This window comes from Exophiala oligosperma (assembly GCF_000835515.1).
Source record: "Exophiala oligosperma strain CBS 72588 unplaced genomic scaffold supercont1.4, whole genome shotgun sequence".
NCBI classification, from domain to species: domain Eukaryota; kingdom Fungi; phylum Ascomycota; class Eurotiomycetes; order Chaetothyriales; family Herpotrichiellaceae; genus Exophiala; species Exophiala oligosperma.
The window spans coordinates 44,110-67,760 of record NW_015622821.1 but is presented as its reverse complement, the minus strand read 5'-3'; the positions used below and the strand labels follow the sequence as shown (position 1 = coordinate 67,760).

The following is a 23,651-nucleotide window of genomic DNA, read 5'->3' as shown; positions in this document are numbered from 1 at the left end:
AGGGCAACGTGTCTTGGAGCCAGGGGAATTTGGCTACAGCCCGCATGGCGCATGTCAGTGTGGAGAATTGCGGAAGGTGTAGCGAGACCTGCAACTTGGCCAGTTCGTTCATTTCACCCGCAGATTCACCCACCAACAAACACCAAAGTTGACAGGGTGGCCGAGCAGTAACAAGTACCAGATATCAGTACTCGTGTTGTTGATCTTGCTGCGTCGTGTCTGTATCATCTGATTCCACTCGGTCGCCACGAACGCCAACGATAAACTTACAAAAGCACCTTACCGCACACTTGAATCACTATTATCGCGATCTCCAGCATGCATTATTAGACCGGCGTGGCACAGAATACAAATACTGGAACAATGGATCAAGCACAGTACGATGCGATCAAGGACAACTGGGCGGAGGTCGAGGACCGAGATGGAGTCAGGCTCAGTTGGAATATCATTCCTTCCACGCGCATGGTGTGTACCTATCTCACCGTATGCAAAGGCGGAACTAAATTTCTCTAGGAAGCCAACAGACTGGTGGTTCCTGTGAGTGTTATGCTCACACCTCTCAAGGTTGGTAAACCCCTAATTGCTGTATGGCAAGCTTGACATGCTGATCACCACATAGGAGCTCAATAAGCCTCTCCTGAACTACGAGCCTGTCACCTGTAAACCTCCCTGCCGAGCCGTCCTTAATCCATTCGCAAACGTTGATGTACGGGCGAAAATATGGATTTGTCCATTCTGTCTCCAGAGGAATCAGCTTCCTCGTCATTATGGAGATATCAGCGCCGAGAATGTGCCTCCAGAAATGCATAGTTTGAACACAACCGTGGAATATCAGCTCGCGCGACCTGCGCCTACCCCTCCCATTTTCGTCTATGTTGTCGATACAGCGATTGAAGAAGATGGATTACAAGCCCTGAAAGAGACGCTTGTCATGAGTTTGTCTCTTCTACCACCGAACGCTTTGGTAGGGCTCGTTACGTTCGGAACAAACGTGGCCGTCCATGAGATTGGATATACGGAATGCCAGAAGTCCTATGTTTTCAGAGGAAGCAAGGACTATGCTGCGAAACAAGTTCAGGAAATGCTTGGTCTCTCAGCACCAGGGCTAAGACCCAACGTGCCGCCTCAACAAGGAAGGCCTCCTCCACCAATGGGACCAGCAGCACGATTTCTTCTTCCCGTTCAGCAAGCCGAATTCCAGATCACAAACGCAATTGAGCAGTTACAAAAGGACCCTTGGCCTGTTGCGAATGACCGCCGGCCACTGAGGGCTACTGGTGTTGCAACGAGTATTGCAGTGGGTCTCTTGGAAACCTCCTTCCAGAATGCCGGAGCTAGGATCATGCTTTTTGCCGGTGGCCCAGCAACTGAAGGACCAGGTCTCGTGGTTGCCCCCGAACTCCGAGAACCTATTCGATCTCATCACGACATTGACCGCGATAACGTCAAATACTTCAAGAAGGCACTCAAGTTCTACGAGAATCTCGCTAAGCGAACAGCACACAATGGCCACATTATTGATCTATATGTCGGTTGTCTCGATCAAGTTGGTCTGCTCGAAATGAAGAACCTTGCAAACTCTACCGGTGGCAACATGGTCTTGACTGACAGTTTCACCTCTTCGCAATTCAAGCAGTCTTTCGTCAGAGTCTTCGACAAAGATGAGAACGACAATCTCTTAATGGGCTTCAACGCGTCGCTTGAGGTTGTCACCACAAAAGAACTCAAGGTCACTGGCCTTATTGGCCATGCCGTGTCACAAAATAAGAAGTCGAGCTCGGTTGGCGAGACAGAATGCGGTATTGGAAATACATGCTTGTGGAAAATGTGCGGTATCGACCCTACTTCTAGTTACGGTGTCTATTTCGAAGTTGCAAACCAGGGCGGCCCAACACCAGTACAGCAAGGTCCTCAAAGAGGCATGATGCAATTCCTAACATATTACCAACACTCCTCAGGCCAATACCACCTGCGCGTCACCACCGTCGCTCGCAATCTCAGCGGACCTGCTGGAGATCCGGCGCTGGCACAATCTTTCGACCAGGAGGCCGCTGCTGTGCTCATGGCCAGAATTGCGGTCTTCAAAGCTGAAGTGGATGATGGACCAGATGTTTTACGATGGGTCGATCGAATGCTGATCCGGCTTTGCTCTCGGTTTGCCGATTACCGCAAAGATGACCCGACGTCGTTCCGACTCGACAAGAACTTCACCCTGTATCCACAATTCATGTTCCATCTCCGCAGATCTCAGTTCCTGCAAGTCTTCAACAACTCTCCTGATGAGACGGCCTTCTACCGGCATGTGCTTAATCATGAATATGTTGGAGACTCTTTGATAATGATACAGCCAACCCTAGATTCTTACGGCCTTGAACACGAAGGCGGTGTCCCCGTTCTGCTTGACTCTGCATCCATTCAACCTCAGACAATCCTTCTCCTCGACACTTTCTTCCAGATTCTTATTTTCCACGGCGAGACCATGGCTGAGTGGCGGAAAGCAGGTTATCAAGAGCAGGAGGGTTATGAGAACTTCAAGGCAGTCCTCGAGGCTCCAAAGGAGGATGCTCGAGAGCTTGTTCAGGATCGTTTCCCTCTACCCCGATTCATTATTTGTGACGCCGGTGGTTCACAGGCCCGTTTCCTGTTGTCCAAGCTCAACCCATCGACAACTCATGCCAGTGGTGGATATGGAGGCGTCTCCCAGACCGCACAGACGATATTCACCGATGACGTCTCGTTACAGACATTCATGGATCATCTCATGAAGTAGGTTCCCTTGTGTGTTTGTGTCTGTTTTACTTGACTAACCATATCAGGCTCGCTGTATCTGGTTCCAGCTAGAAGCAACGTCGCAGAATACAAGATGCAAAGCCCCATGATGACATTCGTCGGTCAGCTTCAAAGAGTAATAAGAGGGCCAAAGGTGCTGGTAGACTTATCTGGTTTGGCCAGGTTACTTGGAGCAGGGAAAAGGCGATGTATTGAAGCGGACTGCTCGAAAACAGACTTTGTTAAATGATACTGATGGACACTCACGATCTATTTTTCCCTTTTCGTTTTCGTAAAGCGCGGTTTACTTGGTCGCCAAGTAAAAGCGAGCCTGTTTCAGCTCCCAGTGTTCTATGGTGCCGTGTACATGTCCGCGTCGTTCCCTCGATTATTTTGTAGCCATTGTCGTTTGACCAATCTTGTCTTCTGACTTCCACGCAATCGACGAAACAGCATAGTCGAACATTTGCAGTGACCAACGTAAAATTTAGATTACCAAGCCGGGTCAAGAGTGGCTACAATATCTGGTTCATTACGCGCGAGAGCGACACATCACGTTTCCAGCTCGGGGGTATCAATCTTTGTTTCGTGCATCGCTATCTGGTGTTTCTACAAAGTATGAATCTCTAGGGCTTCTCACCCAATATGAGCCGGCGTAGAGTCTTCTCGGCCTGAGGCGGTTCTATCTCGCTCCTCCGTGGGTGCCTCATCATTTGACCCATCAAGAACTGGATTTTTCCGACTTTACCCTTCTCGACGATGTCCTTGACAGTGTCGGGGAATTTATTCATAACCTCGCTTGCAATCATCTCGTAGTCCTCTGGCGACATCTTGGTGAAGGACAACTTTTCGTCTTGAATGATCGTGGAAACTCTGCGAGTGTCGCCATTGAAGAGGAGTTTCAGTATCAGCTTGGCGGATGGGCCCTTGATCTCGCCTTTCCTTAGATGGTGGATGATATGGGCGAGAGACTGGGCTGGAACTCTATGACTTGACCAGGGACTTTCATCCACGGAAAACAGGGAGCCGAGTTCATGTAGAACCCAGTTACCCGCTAGTTTGCCGACATCCTTGAGAGATTCGGTGTTATAGCTCAAGTTCAACAGTTCGTCAACGACTTCTTGAAAGTATATCAACCTTTCGCCGTCGTCGAGAGATTCTAATGTTCTCGAATCTGTTGGTGAAAGCCCATATTGTTTGATCAGACGCTGAGCCAGAGCCTCGGGCGTGGGAGGCATGGTCTTGAAAAGGTAGTCGACAAGTTCCGTGTCAAAGCACAACGGAGGGATGTCAGCATCAGGCATGTACCTGTAATCGACTTCGCCTTCCTTGCCTCGGAGCCTTCTAGTTTCGTTGGGGTGTGTCGTGGACCATCCTCTGGTTTCAGGTTCGACGGTACCTCCGGACTGTAGAAGTTTGATTTGGCGATCTCTCTCTGCTGTGATGGCATCCTCAATACCCTTGAAAGTGCTGAGGTTCTTGATCTCGGTTCGTTGACCAAGTCCAGAAACACCAGCGTATGCAAGCCCTTGGTCGCTAGTATCGTCACGGCGGCGAACAGACACGTTCACATCGGCTCGTAATCCACCTAACTCCATTCCAGTCGTGACAGCATCAACAGCGTACAGCAAGGCCTGGACCTTGCGTACATATGCAGCCGCATGTCGTGGTGAGTGAAGGTCTGGAAGCGATATGATCTCAACCAATGCATGACCGCTCCGGTTGAAGTCGATCAAGGTTGTATTTTCATCTTCCTCCTGGCTTCGTGCCGTATCTTGTTCCAACTGTACCTGCTTAATGCGCACATCGACTATTTCTCCATCCAGCAAGCCATCGTCTGACGATAGGGTGACTCGGCCACGTCTTGCGAACGGGTGGTAATATTGAGTTATCTGGTAACCTGCGGGCTGATCATGATAGAAGTAGTGTTTCCGATCAAAATAGCTGACTGGTTCAACGCGGCAGCCTAGGACAAGGGCGGCTCGGAGTGCGGGCAGTACGACCGCTGGTTGGAATACGGGCAAAGTTCCAGGCAAGGCAATGTCGAAAGCCGCCACATTTGAGTTTGGCTCTGTGTTTGGTGTAGTTGATGCAGCTGCTCGAAAATCAGTATGAGCTTGGTCTGATATAGGGACACGGCACGTACAAGAAAAGAGCTTTCTGGCAGTATTCAATTGGGCATGGATTTCGATACCCACTGTGAGTTCCCAGTCGTCGAGGACGTCATGATGGTCGGATACCTGAGCGCTTCCAGATAACTTCGCCGATTTCGCAGCATGTTTCAACTGCTTGCGAAGGGGGGTATGAGCATCGTCCAGGCGCGCATGGGAAGAGTGAAAGGTCCGCAGATGAACGAAGACATGTCTGCTAACCAGAGGCCGCACGCACGGTTCACGGTACGGAATGACAGGAAGAGACCGGCGTGCGGACAATGGACGCATACATGCCATCCATCTTTGCTGCATAGGCTGTTGGGACTCCCAACGGCGGCGAAGTGAGGACAATGATATGGCAGTGCGAGCTGCGACTTTGTATAGCGAAGTTATTTGTGGTCGACTTGCACTATAGTGCCAGATGTTTCGCGGTAGACCATGGAGTGAGCAAATAGCTCACCGTATCTGCAAGTCTCGAGTTTCGGAAAAATATTCTCCGAAGATCCGAATGTCGTAGCAGTGACAACATCCAACATTTCGTGTTCAAGGGCATAAGATATTGAAAGGGGCCCAATCACTTGGCTTTCACGTTTACAGTCTTACAAGAAGGACAAGTCTCAAAGCAGGATAGGTTAATATATTCATATCAACCGCCATCGGCACCCTGGACAGACAAAGAGCTACATCGCTCCTGACTTCGTGTCACAATCACTTGAATCTTCCAGGCCATTTGGCAAAAACCTCACACATACACACACACACACACACACAATCAACTATATTCCAGTTTACAGCAACACGTATTCAGATCTTTATTCTATTCTCTATCGCGCTATGATGTATAGCCATGAGTTGGAAGATTCTTTCCCCTGCTCAACGCGGGATTACGTTCCCTAAGGTCTATCCCGGACCAGTATCCAAGTCTGTTGCAATGGCTACATCAATTACTATCGCGTTGCTTCTCGGCGCTAGTACACTCTATATCTCACGGCACTACCTCTTTTCGGATCGAGAGTCTGACGACAAGACAACAACATCTGACGAAGACGACCATTCTTTACTCAAGAACCATGCTTCGTCTCTCCAATATGAGACCGAACATGCTACATATCCTTCTATTAGGACCTTCTATCACCCACATGCTCATGCTGAAAAGCTTCAAGCTATAGCAGACTTACCTCTGCTGGTATTTCTTCATGGCCTGGGCGGTTCGTTGCATCAATTTACACCTCTTCTCGGCTCATTGGTCAACGTCGGCCCATGCTTCGGCATAGAATTGCCTGGTCATGGCATGTCATCATTCGCTCCCAAGGACTACAATGCGTATTCATTTAAGGCTTTTGTGGCCTTGTGGCGAAAGGCAATCACGGAGATATGCCATGAACGGGGCCACAAAAAGGTTGTATTAGTGGCACACAGCTTGGGCTGTTCTATCGCCGCGACTCTTGCAACAGATCCGGGGTTATCGATTTCTGTTGAAGGAATTGTCGGGCTCTGTCCTAAAGCGTGCCCGCCCACTCCACCTCAGGTCAAGTCCGCCCGGAAGCTACTTGCTCTGCCGGATTTTGCTCTGGACGCATTACGATTCTTCGACCGGAGGGGCGGCGTCAATTCAAAGAGTGTTGAAAGGATGGCAGGTAAAGGCGCTAAGATCGACCTTCGTCGCCTACAGTTGTCCTTCAACAAGAGCTTCAAGACTCCTGTTTGGAAACGATCAACACTGGGTTGCCTGCCACAATATAACGAGTCTGGAGTTCCGCATGGTGGTATTCCTGGCAGAGAAGTATGGTCGCGGATCAAAGTCCCCTTGTTTTTGATCGCAGGCGAATCCGACACAGTGACAAAACCAGAAGAGTTGCAAACAATAATCTCGTACCTGCGCCGGCCATCTCAAACCAATATGAATGCAGCCACAACCGGCGACACCATTCCACTCGCCACTGATTCAAACACAAATCCAACCACCTCAGGTGTTGATGAGTCTGGAGCCAACAACAGACCCCCCACATCTGAAAATGACCAGACGGTATCTGACCACCAGTACGGTACTCTCCCTTCAACAAGTGAAATGTCCAGCCACAATGCAACGATCGTCAAAACCGCCGTCCTACCCTCACCAGCCGCTCATGCTCTGATGTATGACCACAGTACGTACCGCACCGTAGCCGGGCTGATAGAGGACTTTCTTTCTCGTTACGTGTCTCCACAACTCAGCCTAGGCTGGCAACTCCAACAGCTCACCACATCCGGCAAATGGGATGTCAAGAACTTACGGAAATGGCAGAACGTGATGCCCGTTTCAGGGCCTATTGGCCCAAAGGGTCTCTTTCGCGCGCTCAAGACACTGCGCGAGCAAGACCCCATACACACACCGAGCGTATTTCTAAGCAATTGGCGCGACCGCATATTTGCCGTCATCGACATCTCCCACGACAGTCCTGTCTACGACACGCAGGCCCTCGAGCGCGGCGGCATAGAGTACCACAAGTTCCCGACCGTGAGTAAAGTGCCCCCCACACCCGTCGAGGTTAAAGATTTCATTGCCCTCGTTGACCGGCTACGAGCCGAGCCCGGCCACGATGACAAAGCGATCGGCGTACATTGTCATTACGGGTACAACCGGACGGGGTTCTTCATTGCGTGCTACCTCATCGAACGGGAGGGGTATAGGCCACAGGATGCGTTAGACGAGTTTGCAAGGGCGAAACCGCCCGGAATCAAGCATGATCACTTCATCGACACTTTGTTCATGCGATATCATGTCGGATTGAGACGGGCAAGTACGATCAAGTAGAAGACGCTAGATATAGAGATCCACGATCAATTTCAACAATGCATGGCCGGTCAATGGCACGAGAATAGTACGAGTAAGAGCACTAGCGTTCATGAGCAGACACGATTCAATAATACAATAATCAAGTAGGAGGATAGAAGTTTTGTTTCACGATTTCTTTGGTGTTTCGTTACGTCCAATCTATCGACCTTCCCACCTTCGAGAAGTGATTCTTTAGGGAAGGACTGTCCGCATCGATCTTGTCCGTGATAATAAATCATTGATCTCATACGACAAGGCCCTCGATGTCTTTGGGCGACCATTCACGCTAGAATTATGTAACCCAGATTCTCAAGACACGGTCTGCGAGTCACCCGTGACACGATTGTTCTCGAGTATTTTGACTGAAAGCCTTTCCTGTCCACCTGCGAAGCTACTCATCACTACTCATCGACCTTTCTGAGGACGACGAGTCCATATGCCGCCCCACATGATCTCTAGAGGCCAAATCTTTCAGACCACGATGGCCTACAGCAGCTTCAGCTCCACAAAGGACTTGAGCACGACCGAGTCGATCCTCGACAACCATTCCCGCTCGAACACCTGGGGGCCACCGGTCCGGTCCATGGTCGCACGCAGCGCGTCGGCGATGAAGTGCCTGACGTTGACGCCGTAGATGGGATCAGCGTTACTGATCACCCTCTTCCGGCCGTCTTCGGGCGTGTGGTCGGGCCACTCGGGCACGTCTCCGGGCGTGTTGTGCCACAGGTAGTCGCCCTGGCTCTCCTCGGCGGCTTCCTGTCCCAGCTCGACGACAACGTCCGTCCAGATGGTGAGCAGGGACTGCAGGTTTTCCATCATGAGCGTGGAGACCGGAGGAGCCGACACGGCAAGGAGGCTGGTCAGTGCGATGACCTGGAGTTTCTTTCGCAAAATATCGCCGATGCTGTCGATGGACTGGAGCCATTCGGTCAGAAGCCATTGCATCGGCGTCGGCGAAGAGGCCGTGGTGACGTTCGTCGCGAGGATGGCCTGGGATGTTTGTTCTGGCAAGAGAATGACGGCGCGCGAGAGGACGGTGAACAGTGTGGTCTCGCCTGGCCCGATGATGTCTGGTGGGCGTTTGCTGGGACGAGGATCCTCGTGATAGTCATGAGCGTCTTTGAGCAGAGAAAGGAGGGATGAGAGATAGCCCGTGTTGAGCATAGAATCGAGGATGTGCATGAGAGCCTGGCGGGAATCATGTTGGCTGTACCCTTCGACGGAGACTGTAGCAATCAGGTACTCGATGACATGAGGAGCGAGAGCTGCATCCCGAGCGCGGCTCGAAGCCAACATTGAAAGGAGAGCTTTCGATGATGTCAGGAGTGGCGTAAGGAAATCCGGGGCCAGAATCGTGGTAGGTGAGAGGATCGTGTATGATTCGATGAGTTCAAAAATTTGGCGAAGGAGCTCGCTGCCAATATCTAGCAGTGGCAGTAGAGAGTGGGACAGCTTCAGTAACTCTGGCGAGGCCTGGTTAGAAGGAGTCTGCTGCAGGATGGCGGACCACAAGTCGAGCGCTTCCTCCAACAGATAGACAATGGCTTCAGACTCTGGCTGGACAGAGTCGTGAATGATGGGCAAGATGGCATTGTGGTATGATAGACTCTTTTGCCCAAGACTGTTGACAATTGCGGTGATCATACTCAAGATTGCCTGTTTCATCAGATGCTCGTCTCCTGAGCCAAGCCACAGTGGCGGCAGCATGGACATGATGTCCTGAACATACGGCTCTATCTGGCCTTCAAGCTTTGTTACAGCAACTCGGACAGTCTCTAGTAATGCCATCTTTGTTTCAGACAATTCGGTCTCTGCTATCAAGGACATCAAGCTTTTCAGGAGGGGGTCGGCGTATGGGTGAAAATCAGCGAACTTAAACTCAAAAGGCTCCAACACGAGACGAAGCTGGCGTCCAGCGGTTACCCGAACGACGTGGTCGTTGAGCTGCTCGCCACTAGCGAGCAAGTGCGTAAATATCTGATAGACAGCGACTCTGTCAATGGTTTCGGGCTTTATCGGCACCCACTGACCAAGTAATATTGCAATCCGCCGCCGTAACAACCGATAGTTTGGCTGGTTTATTTGCACTTCGGGGACGAGAGTTGTGCGGAGGAAGGTGTTGAAGTCAAGAACATCCTCCAAGCAGGCAGCAGAGATGCCAATAGCAGAGTACAGGCTGTCCTTCAGAAGAATATTGGTGTTTGAGGTCACGGCGTACTGTCGGAAAACGTCGAGCAATCGCGGCACAAGCAACTCTTTGAAATTGATGACAAGGTCCAAGAAGAGTTTTTCGGAGCATGAACGGCTGGAGAACTCCCATGCATCAGCAATCTCCTCCTCTCTCTTCTCCCACTCATCAGGATCTTCCTCCCAGTCTCTCAAATCGGAAGGGCGTAGGACAAAATATTGCGTAACCAAAAGTTCCATGAGTTGAATAACAAAGGCATCGGTCAGCACGCTATTCTTGACGAAATCCACAGCCTGTTTGCGGTCCTCTTTATCCTGGGGTGTCTGATATTTGAAAGTCTGAACCGGGTGAAAAACCATTTTGCAGCAAGCGCGAAATAAGAGCAGTGCTTTCAGCGACAATTTCTCAATCGGGGATTCGTCGTTGACATCTCCGCTACGATACACCGCCCAGTCGAAATTGCCTTCAAGCGCTGGTTTGGCATCATTGTGGTTAATGACAAGCCAAGCATGATCCAGAACATCTGTGCATCCAAGCAAGACAAATGAGGCTGGATGGTTGCGTGCCATCTCAAGATAGAATTTTGATAATTGTAAAAGATGTTTCAAACGCATAGTCTTCATATCCGGTGTTTCGTCAAGATTCAATTCTTTCCAGAAAGCATTTTGTTCAGCATGCAGAACTGCCCACACATGCTTGACCACCTCGTGTCGATGAGGACTCTCGAACCCCACCACCACCAAACGTCTCAAGATTTTCAGCCCTGAATAGCTGTTGGGGTCGGCTTGTATACTCCCCATACCAGAATGCCAGCCTAACGCCAAAGAAGTGTAGACGGTCAGAAGATCGCTCACAAGTTCGTCTGACTCTTGCTGGAGACTTTTCTTGGTGCGCTGGAGCCTCCCCGACGCCAGTTCCTTGACGACTTGTAATGTGAGGATAAATACATTCGAGGTGTAGAGGCGGTCGTGACCAGCAGATCGGATGTGTTGCCGGATAACGTGAAGGATATCGGGCCAGTCGTGAGGAAATTCGTACCGTACGATCTTCGCCACCATCAGCGCGTTCTGGAGTGCCAGGGCTGACTCCGGTTCTCTTAAACCAGCCTCGATAGACCTCGTTTTGATCTGTTGCTTTTCAGACTTGTCGATGGCATGAGTCGCAGTCTTTCGCCAGTACTTGTCAATCCCGTTCTTAAGCTGGATAATTGCTTGAAATCTGACATCTTTGGGTAGGGAGAGATCGGCATAAATATCCTGAAGCAACGTATAGTACATAGGTGCCCTTTCCCAGTTCGACAGCTGCTGTGTAGAAACTTTCAATGCCTGAAAATTATGGTTCTGAGCACTGAGAAGCGTGTTAATTACCAGACCCCTGGACAGAGGGTTGGCTTCGCCTTCAGCTTCGATGGCAAAAGACGGCATTTTGTTATTCGACTTTCATCAGACATTGGAATTTGAGCAGCTTCCAGGCCTGAATCAAAAACATAGAAAATATCAGAACCCCTGGTCATGCGATGCCAAACAAACTTGTATTAGAACAAGAGCCTCAAAGACTGATATTAAAACGGCATCATAAGATTCTTTAGTTGAGAGTCACCAATAAAAGTGACAAGGCACAATGGATGTTTGGCACAATATACTGGGTCAATAAAGGTCGTTGTCAGACACTAGTTTTTTTCTATCAGTACTCAATCGATAGGTGCAAATTACTCCCTGTCAGACGCGGCGATCTTTTGGTAATTACAGCCTCGGTTGAATCGGTCGTTCCATTCATGATTTCCCATCTCTCGTGTATTCTTCACGATTTCTTTCCCCTAAAAGTTTCTCTCATGGTTTCTCAACCATGTCCTCCAGCAGCTTTGCCGCTGCTCAAGAACGAATATTGGCGCGACAGCGTGCCCGACAGCTGGAAGCCCATGCCACGAACTCCCAAATAAACCCTACTCAGAGTCGTTCCTTGACCCGACTTACTCATTCTTTACGCCCTGAGCTATCAGCTTTCTGGTCGACATTACTAGACTCCGAGGGAACTCGGCCGGCCTTTCGAGTGGGCCAGGTGGATGCGGAACTGCTGGACGAGGAACTACTGGGATTGTTGAAGACGCAGGTTGCAGATGCCTTGAAGTATCTAGGACCGCATCTCCAGGATGACTGGTCGCAAGAGATCCTGCTTGGACTGAGGGCGGTACTGTTCAAACTCTCCATATGGGATAACGATGCATCTTACGGAGCTGCACTACAAAATCTACGCTACGCTGACGCCCGGCAATCGAGTCTTGCCCTTCCGAAGCCAACCAGATGGCAGAAAGCTCTCTATGGACTAATCACGGTATTTGGGAGATATGGATGGGACAAATGGGAAGACTGGCTTATTGATCAAGAGCGAGGATACACGGCACCTAGTGAGGCGGTTCAACAACTCATGAGGTTGACCTCTTTCGCTTCAACAACTCACTCGATCGCTGCATTCTTTTCTTTTCTGGTGTTTTTAGTCAATGGGCGTTACCGCACCCTCACAGATCGCTTGTTACAGTTGAGGCTTGTTTCGCCCTCCAATCAAGTCAGCCGAGAGGTTTCATTCGAGTACCTGAATCGACAGCTAGTCTGGCACGCTTTCACCGAGTTCTTGTTGTTCCTGCTACCGCTGGTCGGGATCAGCCGGTGGCGCAAATGGCTAGCAAGGGCTTGGAAAAAGACGAAAGATGCGATGCGGTCCGACTCCACTGATGAAGACGAAGGAAAAATCAAAAGTGGGCCTTTGTCGTTTTTGCCAGAGAGAACATGTGCGGTATGTTATGAGGAGCAGAACCCTACGTCCACATCAGAGGCAGAAATCCTTGGGGCCAACACAGGTGCGGGAGGAGGAGTCATCGGCTCTGCCACAACAGATGTAGTCAACCCCTATGAGACAACCCCTTGTGGATGTATCTACTGCTTTGTCTGCATCGCTAAAAAGATTGAAGCGGAGGAAGGTGGCGGATGGACCTGTTTACGATGTGGTGAGATCATCTATAAATGTCAACCTTGGAACGGGGATATTGTGGTCCCAAAAAGGACCAGTCAGAAGAATGGAAAGTCAGTCGGATTCTTTGTAAATGAGAAGGAGCATACTGGCGGGTTAGATGAAGAAGCATCTACGGATGGAACACCTGAAATGATCGAATCCACGCTCACCTCGAGCCAGTGGTCGATGCCAGAACAAAGCTCTCCATCCGGCTGAAAGCCATTACCGCAAAACGAACTGATTCCATCCCATCAACAAGGCACCTTTCCCAACTGAGAGTATGATCAAAACACATTGGCACAAATAACGCCTGCAAGATACGTCCGCAAAATGACCGATCTGGATTGCGACCTCTTTCATCTCAACGACCATGCTTCATGGACTCACAGCATCGGTCGTCCTCCTCTTATCGTGACAGCTTTAGGACACTTCGCTCAAGTGTACACGGTACCGTTCTTGATGAGACCCAAATAAGTTTCTTTGTCATGTCCGGGGATGACCTGGCCTCTTGTCGTCCTCTCCAATTGCTTCAGGCGTTGCGTGCTCTGAAACCACGCTGGATGATCTCTTGCAAGCCAACCTTGTGGGATACCGTCGCGCCACTGGCAGAATGTCAGTATTGGTTGAAGACGACGAACCTAAAGATGCCTACATTTTCAATGACGTGGCAATGATCACTGATGAAGAGGAAAGTGCCACTGTCGGGCATATTGATTTGCATGCCGATCAAGCCTTCGAGAATCAGTTCTGGCCTCACAGTAGAGTTGTGATACATACCGTCTGTGTGGCCTGGCAAATGGTGCAGTGTAATACCTTGACAGAAGTCGAAGGTGCGGTCATCGAAGGTTTTCCAGTTGCTAGATGTTGTCAGCGTCCGTTCTGACTTCTAAGTTTCGAGTCAAGGACACTTACAGGCTCAACTTGAGGTAATGCTCCATATACACACCAACGTCAGCTCCGGTTGCGACGGACCAGAAAGCGGCTCTCAATTCTCTGTCGTGTACCCAGATTTCGACGTCTTTCCTGTCTAGAAACACGTCCAAGCCACCAGCATGATCTAGGTGCAAATGGCCTATGATGATCTTCTTGATGTCCTCCAGCTTATTGCCCGTTGCCTCGACGGCGGCCTGTAACTCGTGGCGAGGCTCATATTTGATCCGGGCGAAGACATCTGCAATTTGTGGCCCCCATACTTCCGGGTAGTCTTTCCCGCATCCCGTCTCCCACAAGATCAGACCTTCATGGGGATGCTCGATCAGAATACAGAACACCGGCAGTTCTCTCCGCTTGTTGACAAAGGACTTGTCCTTGGTGCTCAGTGTGCTGGAGTTCCCACCTCGCACCACAAAGGCGTCATCGCATTCAAGCCATCCGACCTCAAGGATATGGAATTTGGTTCCCTTGGGACATACGTTGGAGATGTGGTTTGGCACTGCCCCACGGTCGAGTTGAGCTTGGATGGCGGCCATGACGGGCTGCTGCAATGTGACGGTTCGGGTAGGATCAGAAGAGCGGGACAGTTCTAGACTACTACAAAGGAGAAGCTGCGAAACTTGATTTTCTTCACTGCGAGGATCCGAGGGGCATCTTGATATACTGGAAATCCCCGCATTTCCAAGCTTCCGATAGCTGTTGACTGGTGAAGTATTTCATAGGTGAGACGAGAGCGCTGGCGATGGACAAACTTGTGGCGCCATCCGAAAGAGGGTTAAAGGTGGAGTAGCACAAGCAAGTTGATGAGCTTGATTAGATCGGACTCGGCTAATGTCAGCAAATCTGACGACATGGGCTGATTGTTTCGGCTTCGCACCAAAGGGAAGATGGGAAAAGGAGGAGGAGAGCGGAATTTGGGGAGATGGAAGAGGAGAGGAGGAGGGGAAGAAAAAAAAACAAGGCGATCCTATCGAGATATTCGTATCTCGTACTGGATACGGAGTACATCCGGATCTACCCAATATATTTACTAAGTACCTACAGAGTATCTGAGATATTCTACACAGTACCTCTTCTATGGTGGTTGGTGGTTGCGGAAAAAGAGAAGTACATGAGTACCCTACCAGTATTGGCCATTCCCACTTCATCCACACATTGGGATTGGCGGATCAACTCAAGTATGAGGAGCGGAATACTTTTGGCCTCCGGAACGCCGAATGTGTAATGTCCGTAGTCCGGCGAGTGTGATTCAGATGTGTCGAACAGATTGTTTCCATTTGAGGGTTGAAAACACCGGGCCTTCACTGAGTACGAGTACGAGATCCTATAGACCGATTTGTCATCCAGCTCGCAACACCTAACGACGTACGGAGTAGATGCTCGTACTAGATGGTGTCCATCCTGCCTTAAACCGGACCAGGATGAACTGCTGATCTAATACTCGGTATCGAGAAAGGTCTAGGTATCTAAATTGAAATACATATGAAACGAACCACCATCTGAAACGGATCTTATATCTCGGTATGTATGTAGTTGAAATGAACGGTTGACACACTTCCCAAAAGACTCAACATCATGCTCGACCTTTCCAAAAAGCTCGACATCGTCGTCGTAGGGGGATCTTTGGCCGGTCTCATGACGTCAATCCCACTGAAGCGTCTCGGTCACACAGTCACGATCCTCGAACGCTCGCCGGTACCGCTGCTGCATGACCAAGGTGCAGGGGTCGTCGCGGGGGGAGAGACCCAGGCGTTCTACCACAAACATGATTTGTCGAAGAGGGCGATCGCCGTAACTTCACAGGCGCGGTACTATCTTGACCGTGCTGGAAACATTATCGATCGCGAAGACTATCAGCAGCGGATGACGAGTTGGGATCTTCTCTACTATCTGGGGAGGGCCAACTTTGACGGCGTCGAGAGTGATTACCTGGAACAAAGTCCTCCTCGGTCAGAGGGAGAGGGCAGAGTGAGTTACGAATACGGTCGACTGGTGACGGACGTCCGTGAGGCGGCCGGTGATAAAGTCGAGGTCACGTACAAGAAGACCAGAAAAGATGAAGGTGAAAGCAACGATGGAGCCAAGCCAGAGACCATGACGGCGGACTTGTTGATCGCGGCGGACGGGCCTTCATCACACCTACGAGGCATGCTGCTGGGTGACGAGGCGGCAGACAGAAAATACGCTGGGTACGTGGCGTTTCGAGGCACGGTGCCCGAGACGGAGGTGTCGGAGTCGGCCGCGGCGGTCTTCGTCGAGAGATTTACCTTCTTCCACGCCAACGGCACGCAAGCTCTGTCGTACGCCATTCCAGGCAAGGCCGGGAACCTCGCCAGAGGTCAGCGTCTGGTGAACTGGGTGTGGTACTGGAACGTCGACGAAGATTCCGAAGAGTACAAAGAGCTCATGACCGACACCGATGGGAATCTTCATCGCTTCACCTTACCGACCGGAGGCAAGATGCAGCCCCGGGTGTGGGACAGGCAGATTGCTCGAGCCCGGGAAGTCCTTGCGCCACAGTTTGCGGAGATTGTTGCCAACACAAAGATGCCATTTGTACAAGCCATCACCGACGTCGAACCTCCAGCAAGAGGAACGAAGATCGGGAGACTCCTAAATGGCAAGGCACTCATTGTCGGAGACGCCCTCGCCGGCTTCCGACCACATACCGCGGCGAGTACGAGCCAAGCTGCCTTTCACGCGTTGATGCTGGAGAAGGTGTTCAGGGAGGAGATCGACTGGGACGAGTATGACGAGCAGGTTCTCAATTTTGCATGGAGCTGGCAGCGAAGAGGAGTGATGTTGGGGAATAGGAGTCAATTCGGTCATCATCCTCTAGCTTCGTAACTCAAAAGAGAGTTAGCACTTCTGAAGCTACCATATGAAAGCGAAATAGGCAGACCATTTCCTTGTATCGTAAAGCTGTTATAACCTTGATGGTGCTCCGTAAAGGTGTCACTTTTTCCTTCGGCACACTTGCCATACGTAGCACTAGATGTATTTGGCGGGCTGGTCCGCCTACTAGAATTCTAGCGCCCTCAGCTTAACTAAAACAAGAGTCAGTGCTGGGCCTTGTTGTGAATCATCGACTTCTCGACTGCTCCATATCTCGCCTCTCATCCCTCTCACCTCGCACATTACAGTCACACAACATCAAAGTCAGCCTCATCCAATTCACTTTATTTTTTCCCTCGACACCTGAGGAATTTACTCTATACTTTCTAGTATAACATCGCTTTCGAAACCGAACCACCAAATCGAAGATATGCGTCGTCGTTCCTTGCACTTCTACCTTCCAATCAAGTTGTCCCCTCTCTAATCGCCACACCATTCACCTTCTCGAGACCAACGCCTCATTATAGCGCCTCACATGTCGGACACTGAGGATCCCCTGATATGGGATCTTGGTTCTGCCATTGGCCTCCTCAAGGACCTCTCGCTCAAGTCTCAAGACCCTCCAACTACAACGCCCTTGTCGTTTGTCCCGACCTTCGACGAAGCTCAGGACCATGAATCCAACAACACGTCACTTGGTGACTTTAGCAGTCTCTGGGACTTTCTGAGTCGTCCGCATACTGCTGATGATGAACAACAACAACAACAACAACAAGCTGCCGAGCTAGTGAGATACGAAATCAACGACGAGCCAGTCGCCGAACTCGACCTCAATCAGCTGAACAAGGGAGTTCGGTGGCGAGATGAAGTAGATGGAGCGGATCTAGAAGACAACGTCGAACCCACAAAGGTCACAGCAGCGTACATACGCAACAAGAAACGTGCCGAACGAAGAGCACGAGCAAAAGAAAGAGCAGACCAGCTCGCCGCCCAGCAAAAGTCCACGTCAGATACCACTGACCTCGAATCGGGAGAGGAATTGGAGTCTTTGAGAAGGTCGCCAGACCGAAGAGCCGTCATAGACGACATCCTTGGTTATTCGAGACCTTCACTGCGCGAGACCTCTCCACCGACATCACCTTCACCACCCAAATCCGAGATAAGAACGCCAAAGCGAGAATATCCGGTATCGCATCCATTTCTCTGGCAGATTGCTGATGCCCCGTCACCCTTTAGACGAATGTCCGTGGCTCCACGCGACGGCCTTTCTCCGCGGCAACGAAAGCAAGCACTCATTACTGAATTGGCCCGTCACTTTCCCGACGAGAAGAGATACTTGAAGAACTCGGGTCTCCTCGAACCGGCATTCACCCCTTTGAATATTTCCAACATCGGTATCCACGTTTTCATCGACATGTCCAACATCTCGATTGGCTTCCACGACTGCTTGAAAGTAGCACGTGGCATGCCGCGAGACACGCGCCTGAAGCGTGTCCCACTGTCCTTTCACAACTTCTCGCTCGTACTCGAAAGAGGCCGCCCAGCCGCCAAGCGCGTCCTGGTCGGATCGGACAAGTACGCCGCGATCGCGCAGGCCAAGTCCATCGGCTACGAGACCAACATTCTTGAACGCGTGCACAAGGCAAAGGAGCTGACGCCGCGACAGCGGAGGTATCAGTCCGGGGAGACGAGTGGTTCTGAGACGAACAATTCTCTCTCCGTGCCGACGCACGCGCCCGAAAAATGGGTCGAACAGGCCGTGGACGAAATTCTACACCTGAAGATCCTCGAGTCGTTGATCGATGCGGAGAAACCCAGCACGATTGTTCTCGCCACGGGCGACGCGGCCGAGGCCGAGTATTCGGGCGGGTTCCTCCGTATGGTCGAACGTGCGTTGGAAAAAGGATGGTCGGTTGAGCTGGTCAGTTTCAGACTGAACACCAGCAGTCTGTACAAGAGGAAGGAATTCCGGTACAAGTGGGGGCCCATGTTCAAATGGGTCGAATTGGACCCCTTTGTCGAACATTTGATTGACGAAGATGATGATTAACGATTGAGCGAGCATGCATGCATGTATGTTGTGTTGTGTGCTCTTGCTTGCCGAGTTGTCCTCGGACAAGGTGAAATGGCCGTGTTGTACGGTTCAGCACCATTGTCACGGCCAAGGGAAATGTGGCCATACAATGATGATACCCAAGCGCGATCATGATTACGATTTCAGAATGACATGGAGGACGGGATTTGGACGACTCATTTGGCGAGAGACAGACATGACTAACCTGACCGGCGACAACGGGTGTCTGGAACCAGCCTACTCCTTTTTTTGGGTTTTTGGATTATTAATTCTTTTTCTTCCAAAGATCAGTATCTCGGATTTGACTCTTGGAACTAGAATTTCAACGAAAGAAACAAAACATGAGTACGGCGAGGTCGTGAAACTTGTTGTTGAGGTGTGTATATTTGTCTGTGTCACGTTTTCGGTTTTATGGTCCCGGGTCTCGAGTTCTGTTTTTTATTGTCAAATGGACTCGGACGATGATGAAATCTCTACAGAGGTACCGATACCTCACAGTAGGTAGTTACTACCATAAGCTAGTAGCTATCATTGTTGATTGAATGCTATGATGGCCGGGTGCGTATAGCAAACTTGGGATAATCGTTGTTCCATTATATGATTCTATGTTTCTATCGATGTTGGAATGATATTATCGAGACTCCTGACAGTATGCATGCTATGTTTCTTTCTGAAACAAGACATCAAGATAAGTGCGAGTAGGGACGGTTGGACGGATGCTGGTGAAATTACACGCCCACGATGCTACACCTTCTTCCCCTTGAACCCGCCCAACCTGACCCAGAGGAAAACCCACACCAGGGAGCCAGCGGCGAGGGTGGCACCGCCAAAAGCCTGCATGTCTCTGTAACCCCCGTTGGAGATGATCTGGCCCGCGATGGGGCTTCCGATGAGGGTGGCGACGGCGGCCACGCTGAACAAGGCACCCGTCCGCACGCCGATCTCTTGGATGTTGGAGAACTGGGCGATGACCGCCGGCAAGATGCTCGCGACGCCGCCGGAACTGAAACCAAACACGCAGCAGTAGACGACGGTGGCGGCGGAACCCCCGCTGGGGACCCACAGGGCCAGCGTGATGACGGACGACAGAATCGACATGGACAACAAGACGTTGAGGCGGCCGACGCGGTCGGCGAGGAAGGGTGGGATGGTCCTGCCGAACGTGCTGGCGGCGTTCATGATGGGGACGAGGTACTTGGCGAGAGAGTTGGGGACGCCGTGGGCTCGGCTGGCGAGGATGATGAAGGTGAAGGGGATGAAGAGACCTGGGTAACCACGCAAAATGTCAGAGAAGATGGTTCAAAAATAAAAACAATAAAAGGGGGGAAAGATCGTGTGGACAAAACGTACCTAGCCAAGTCAGAAAGCCACCGGTGGCCAGCGTGGCGAAAGTCGGTTCGGAGAAAGGACGTAGGAAATCTTTTGCTTTGACGGGTCTAGGTCTAGGTGGTATGCGACTGACGATGGTGAGGTTGGCAAAGAGACCCAGGGCCAGGATGAGAAAGGCGCAGATTCGCATGGTCCAGCCGAAGCCGACTTGAGGGATGAGTTTTTCGACCATGACGGGGAAGATGACTCCACCGATGGAAGAGCCTGCGGCGGTGACCCCCAGAGCCAGGGCCCGTCGTTTGAAGAACCACGTCGTCACGGCCGACATGGATGGGTAGAAGAAGAGAGAGCACCCGATGGCGGAACAGACGGCTTGCGCCAGGAAAAACTGGTAGTACTCCTTGGAGATGGAGGTCATCATCAGTCCGAAGACGTGGAAGAATGTGCCGGCCATGAGAAGGTATCGGGGGCCGTAATTATCTGATGATGATGACAATGAAGAAGGGAGGTTGTCAGTCTGATAAGAATATCTACAGAGGGAGAAGAGACAAAGTGGTGGTGGTGGTGGTTTGTTTTGGCATACCGTATAATCTTCCCACCCAGATACCACCCAAGAACATCATACATGACTCGGTAGAGGGGATCCATGCAACCTCTTGCGAAGAGTATTTTCGGAGTTGATGAGTTTCGTAGTATTCTTGGAACACACCGATGCCTATGTAAATAGTTCATATAGTGTCAGTCAGGAGGTCACTTGAGTGTTGGGCCGATTGTTGACGGTCGATGGAATCCTATTCACTCACAGTTGATCCATCCGAAACTGACGAAAAGACTGGCGAACGCTCCGGCGACGACCGTCCAAGCCTTGAACCCTCCATCTGGAAATGCAGAAGGGTCGAAAACTGGTTGTTGAGTTTGGGGAGGAGTTGCGACTACATCTTCACTATTGTCGGACTTTTCTGCAATGTTTGTTGGTTCCCGTTCCGAGACAGAAGATTCGGCGGGAATGCCCTCCTTTTCGACATCTTTCTCCATGATGCTGGACGAGGGAGTGTTGGCGGCAGTGGCGTCTCGTGACGAGTCGGCCTGGGGCACGTTCAGTCCTGGCTTTGTTAGACTCATCTGTGAAAAGGTGATTTGCTTCAGAGACAAGGCTCGGAACGGTGCGACAACAACGTGAATGTGGTGTATCTTTTGTCGGATGTGGTGGTTGGGTGAAAAGGCTAGAGACAGGTACCAACAAGAGAACCAAAGACTTTTAATACATTCGAAGAAGGTACAGCAGCATTCTGTACGTGTTGTGAACGGAAATAAAGAAAAGAAAGATCTCACAGCCTTGCAACGATGTGTACGAAGGTGCTTCGGCCGGCCGAAAAGCGAATTGTCCACGGTTTTTCCCTTGGAACTAGGAGATTTAGGAAACTCCGTACTGTACAGATCCTTCGTTAAAATGGAGGGTGATAACAGAGATCCGAAGTCAATGCGGAACACTCCATGTTTGGCAACAAGAACCAGTCCATGGCCCAATGATCTCTACGGGTTGAGATCCTCAGCGACGTTTCTGGCAGGGTTCGATGTGCGAAACTTGTTCGATGAGGTGCCATTGAAGCTGCTGATTAACCTCATTTAGAAGGAGTTAAGGGGGTTTGGACGGACGAAAGCCCCGAGCATCAGGATGTTGTTGTACGAAGCAAGTCTTTTTGGCCTTCCAAACACCCTCAAGGACAATCTTGTACGAAGTTCAGTGGTCCATATGGATCTCGCGTCCTAAAATCACCGAAAGGATCAGACCAACAATGTGAGACCTGAAAGGAGCCAATCTGGGGCCATGAGCAACAACTGTAGATATGTCAGAAATCTCGTGTTATTGGTAATATTGTATACCTATTGTAGTCCTCTCACTTCAAACACAGACTGTTGGTGCCCTCGTGATCGCAAGGCTGAAGGCAGGTACGCTGGGTGGTATGAACGTGTACCCGCGGACCAAGAACGGAGGACCTGATGACTCAGTAAAGCTGATGTTCTTACAGGAAAGACTCGACAGCTAACACATAAGGATGGTTCTAGCAATGTACCACCTGTAAAGGTTTGGGATGGGCGTGCGGATATTGCGGGTGGTGAACTTGGGGATGCGTTTTCCCAGAAGTTGTTCCCTATGAGCGTCATAAATCAGTTCACTACTCGTAACCATATCCCATGGCTCTCTCAATTTAAAGACTCTTTTGGTAATCGTTACCATGCGCAGCATCTGATAGTTTAATGCGAATCAAAGTATGTCGTGGTGTAGCTTTGACAATGTTCGGTACTCGTACGAATACGACAACTCGGCGCCGCTTTAAATAATCCAGAATTCTCGAGGCATCATCTTTTCTTTTTCATCGCACCAAGTATCGTCGCACCTCTCCATCTAGATGAACAAACCCCTAATCCAGAGTCCGTCATCCTGTAATCGTTTCTGACAACTCTATACAGACGATCCAGTGAGTACACAAGGATCGTCCGGCATAGCCAGACATCAACCGAGACCGAACTTCTTTTGCCACGAATGAAGACCGACATGAAAACAGTCTCTGGCTACCATAGCAACTCCCCTGGGCTTCGGCCATATTTTTTGTGGGATACTCTCAGTGCAGTGCGATAGTAGACGTCTTCCGAATCGTGCTCGAATTGATATACCGCAATGGCTTTACAAAAATATACCAAAGGCAAACGACGTCGTCAAGAATCTTTTGATCATGGACTTCAGATTGAGGAATTGTCTCCAGATGACATGGCGTACGACGGGGATACTGAAGTTGTACAACCCGATCAATATGAAGATATTGATTCCGATTTCGAAGATGATCGAGCTTTGAGGAAATTGTGGCCAGATACGGATGATGAACTGGCGGGACGGCTGCGACGGCTATCATGTGATGCTCGCAACCACACTCCAAAGGGCCATGGCGACGAAACCCGTGGGCAGAAACGCCAGTCGAGAGAAATGGATCCGGAAAACGAGTCTTCCGCGAGGAAACGAACCGAAATCGAAGTGTTGGAAGTCGTAGATGGTCAACCTGAACAACGACCTATCAAGCGAAGAAGGAAACGAGTGGTGAAACCCAACATGGCACACCGTGTGCTCAAGAAACAAGCAGGGGAAAATTGGACGGATAGTTCAGAGAAGACGGACGATCAAGAGGTGATGGAGTCTTCCAATTCTGCGACCCCGGCCCCTGCAAGCCCGGCTCCAATGGACAGGAATGAAGATGCCATGGACATCGGTTGAGCACCCGAGGAGTCACTGGATCCAACGCTAATGTTCTGGGGGTTCTCTCTCATTGCAACGGCCACATTTCAATGTTGCATAGGACGCATCCTCTACATACAAGACTCGCTTTAGTATCGAATATTGTCGCCCGGGTTGGTGTTCAAGTAACAACATCACTAGATACTTTGTGATATATTACACCTTTCAGATTTTGTTCAACAATTGGACTCGTGTCTGAACACAAAGCCCTTCCTTCATAGTACCTTCATCTGGACCCTTGTAGGCCGCCCGTTTCAATT

At 50.4% G+C, this 23,651-nt stretch overlaps 9 protein-coding genes across 10 annotated transcripts; 5 read left to right on the top strand and 4 right to left on the bottom strand.

Moving 5' to 3' along the window:
- Positions 1–143: 143 nt before the first annotated feature.
- On the top strand, positions 144–3,037 carry PV06_04179 (protein transporter sec23). The gene is made up of 4 exons (XM_016405040.1): positions 144–465; positions 514–564; positions 620–2,766; positions 2,817–3,037. Exons 1-4 carry the CDS (start codon positions 364–366, stop codon positions 2,839–2,841), a joined length of 2,325 nt encoding a protein of 774 aa, XP_016263246.1. The 5' UTR covers positions 144–363; the 3' UTR covers positions 2,842–3,037.
- Positions 3,038–3,296: 259 nt separating this feature from the next.
- Positions 3,297–5,269, bottom strand: PV06_04178 (aspartyl/glutamyl-tRNA(Asn/Gln) amidotransferase, B subunit). Its single transcript, XM_016405039.1, has 2 exons — positions 4,916–5,269; positions 3,297–4,864 (listed from the first exon to the last, which is right to left on the bottom strand). Exons 1-2 carry the CDS (start codon positions 5,232–5,234, stop codon positions 3,396–3,398), a joined length of 1,788 nt encoding a protein of 595 aa, XP_016263245.1. The 5' UTR covers positions 5,235–5,269; the 3' UTR covers positions 3,297–3,395.
- Positions 5,270–5,493: 224 nt separating this feature from the next.
- On the top strand, positions 5,494–7,834 carry PV06_04177 (uncharacterized protein). The gene has a single exon (XM_016405038.1). It carries the CDS (start codon positions 5,770–5,772, stop codon positions 7,714–7,716), a length of 1,947 nt encoding a protein of 648 aa, XP_016263244.1. The 5' UTR covers positions 5,494–5,769; the 3' UTR covers positions 7,717–7,834.
- A 103-nt stretch (positions 7,835–7,937) lies between these two features.
- Positions 7,938–11,484, bottom strand: PV06_04176 (uncharacterized protein). The gene has a single exon (XM_016405037.1). The coding sequence runs from the start codon at positions 11,347–11,349 to the stop codon at positions 8,224–8,226; it is 3,126 nt and encodes a 1,041-aa protein (XP_016263243.1). The 5' UTR covers positions 11,350–11,484; the 3' UTR covers positions 7,938–8,223.
- Positions 11,485–11,726: 242 nt separating this feature from the next.
- PV06_04174 (uncharacterized protein) lies at positions 11,727–15,161 on the top strand. The gene has a single exon (XM_016405035.1). It carries the CDS (start codon positions 11,771–11,773, stop codon positions 13,145–13,147), a length of 1,377 nt encoding a protein of 458 aa, XP_016263241.1. The 5' UTR covers positions 11,727–11,770; the 3' UTR covers positions 13,148–15,161.
- PV06_04175 (uncharacterized protein) lies at positions 13,366–14,400 on the bottom strand (the record flags this gene model as incomplete). The annotated part of the gene is made up of 4 exons (XM_016405036.1): positions 13,366–13,533; positions 13,584–13,663; positions 13,709–13,788; positions 13,844–14,400. 4 exons carry the CDS (start codon positions 14,398–14,400, stop codon positions 13,366–13,368), a joined length of 885 nt encoding a protein of 294 aa, XP_016263242.1.
- A 1,816-nt stretch (positions 15,162–16,977) lies between the features above and the next one.
- On the top strand, positions 16,978–20,811 carry PV06_04173 (uncharacterized protein). The gene has a single exon (XM_016405034.1). The coding sequence runs from the start codon at positions 17,235–17,237 to the stop codon at positions 18,747–18,749; it is 1,515 nt and encodes a 504-aa protein (XP_016263240.1). The 5' UTR covers positions 16,978–17,234; the 3' UTR covers positions 18,750–20,811.
- Positions 19,349–22,349, bottom strand: PV06_04172. 2 transcript variants are annotated; one of them, XM_016405032.1, is made up of 5 exons: positions 22,005–22,349; positions 20,906–21,941; positions 20,686–20,817; positions 20,124–20,582; positions 19,349–20,038 (listed from the first exon to the last, which is right to left on the bottom strand). In XM_016405032.1, exons 2-5 carry the CDS (start codon positions 21,222–21,224, stop codon positions 19,518–19,520), a joined length of 1,431 nt encoding a protein of 476 aa, XP_016263238.1. In that variant the 5' UTR covers positions 21,225–21,941; positions 22,005–22,349; the 3' UTR covers positions 19,349–19,517. The 2 variants fall into 2 exon arrangements, with proteins under 2 accessions (XP_016263238.1, XP_016263239.1); XM_016405033.1 differs by lacking the exon at positions 22,005–22,349 and having other exon boundaries at positions 20,906–21,963.
- Positions 22,350–22,508: 159 nt separating this feature from the next.
- On the top strand, positions 22,509–23,542 carry PV06_04171 (uncharacterized protein). The gene has a single exon (XM_016405031.1). It carries the CDS (start codon positions 22,783–22,785, stop codon positions 23,368–23,370), a length of 588 nt encoding a protein of 195 aa, XP_016263237.1. The 5' UTR covers positions 22,509–22,782; the 3' UTR covers positions 23,371–23,542.
- Positions 23,543–23,651: the final 109 nt, after the last annotated feature.

Bases quoted from the DNA above. Each gene is read 5' to 3' on its own strand.
- PV06_04176 (XM_016405037.1), bottom strand. From the start codon at position 11,349: ATGCCGTCTTTTGCCATCGAAGCTGAAGGCGAAGCCAACCCTCTGTCC.
- PV06_04178 (XM_016405039.1), bottom strand. From the start codon at position 5,234: ATGCAGCAAAGATGGATGGCATGTATGCGTCCATTGTCCGCACGCCGG. The intron at 4,865-4,915 runs GTACGTGCCGTG...ATTTTCGAGCAG, and splicing joins TGCCAGAAAGCTCTTTTCTT to CTGCATCAACTACACCAAAC.
- PV06_04174 (XM_016405035.1), top strand. From the start codon at position 11,771: ATGTCCTCCAGCAGCTTTGCCGCTGCTCAAGAACGAATATTGGCGCGA.
- PV06_04179 (XM_016405040.1), top strand. From the start codon at position 364: ATGGATCAAGCACAGTACGATGCGATCAAGGACAACTGGGCGGAGGTC. The intron at 466-513 runs GTGTGTACCTAT...AAATTTCTCTAG, and splicing joins TCATTCCTTCCACGCGCATG to GAAGCCAACAGACTGGTGGT. The intron at 565-619 runs GTTGGTAAACCC...ATCACCACATAG, and splicing joins TTATGCTCACACCTCTCAAG to GAGCTCAATAAGCCTCTCCT.
- PV06_04177 (XM_016405038.1), top strand. From the start codon at position 5,770: ATGAGTTGGAAGATTCTTTCCCCTGCTCAACGCGGGATTACGTTCCCT.
- PV06_04171 (XM_016405031.1), top strand. From the start codon at position 22,783: ATGGCTTTACAAAAATATACCAAAGGCAAACGACGTCGTCAAGAATCT.
- PV06_04172 (XM_016405032.1), bottom strand. From the start codon at position 21,224: ATGAGTCTAACAAAGCCAGGACTGAACGTGCCCCAGGCCGACTCGTCA. The intron at 20,818-20,905 runs GTGAGTGAATAG...CTATTTACATAG, and splicing joins CAGTTTCGGATGGATCAACT to GCATCGGTGTGTTCCAAGAA. The intron at 20,583-20,685 runs GTATGCCAAAAC...CATCATCATCAG, and splicing joins CTGGGTGGGAAGATTATACG to ATAATTACGGCCCCCGATAC.
- PV06_04173 (XM_016405034.1), top strand. From the start codon at position 17,235: ATGTCGGACACTGAGGATCCCCTGATATGGGATCTTGGTTCTGCCATT.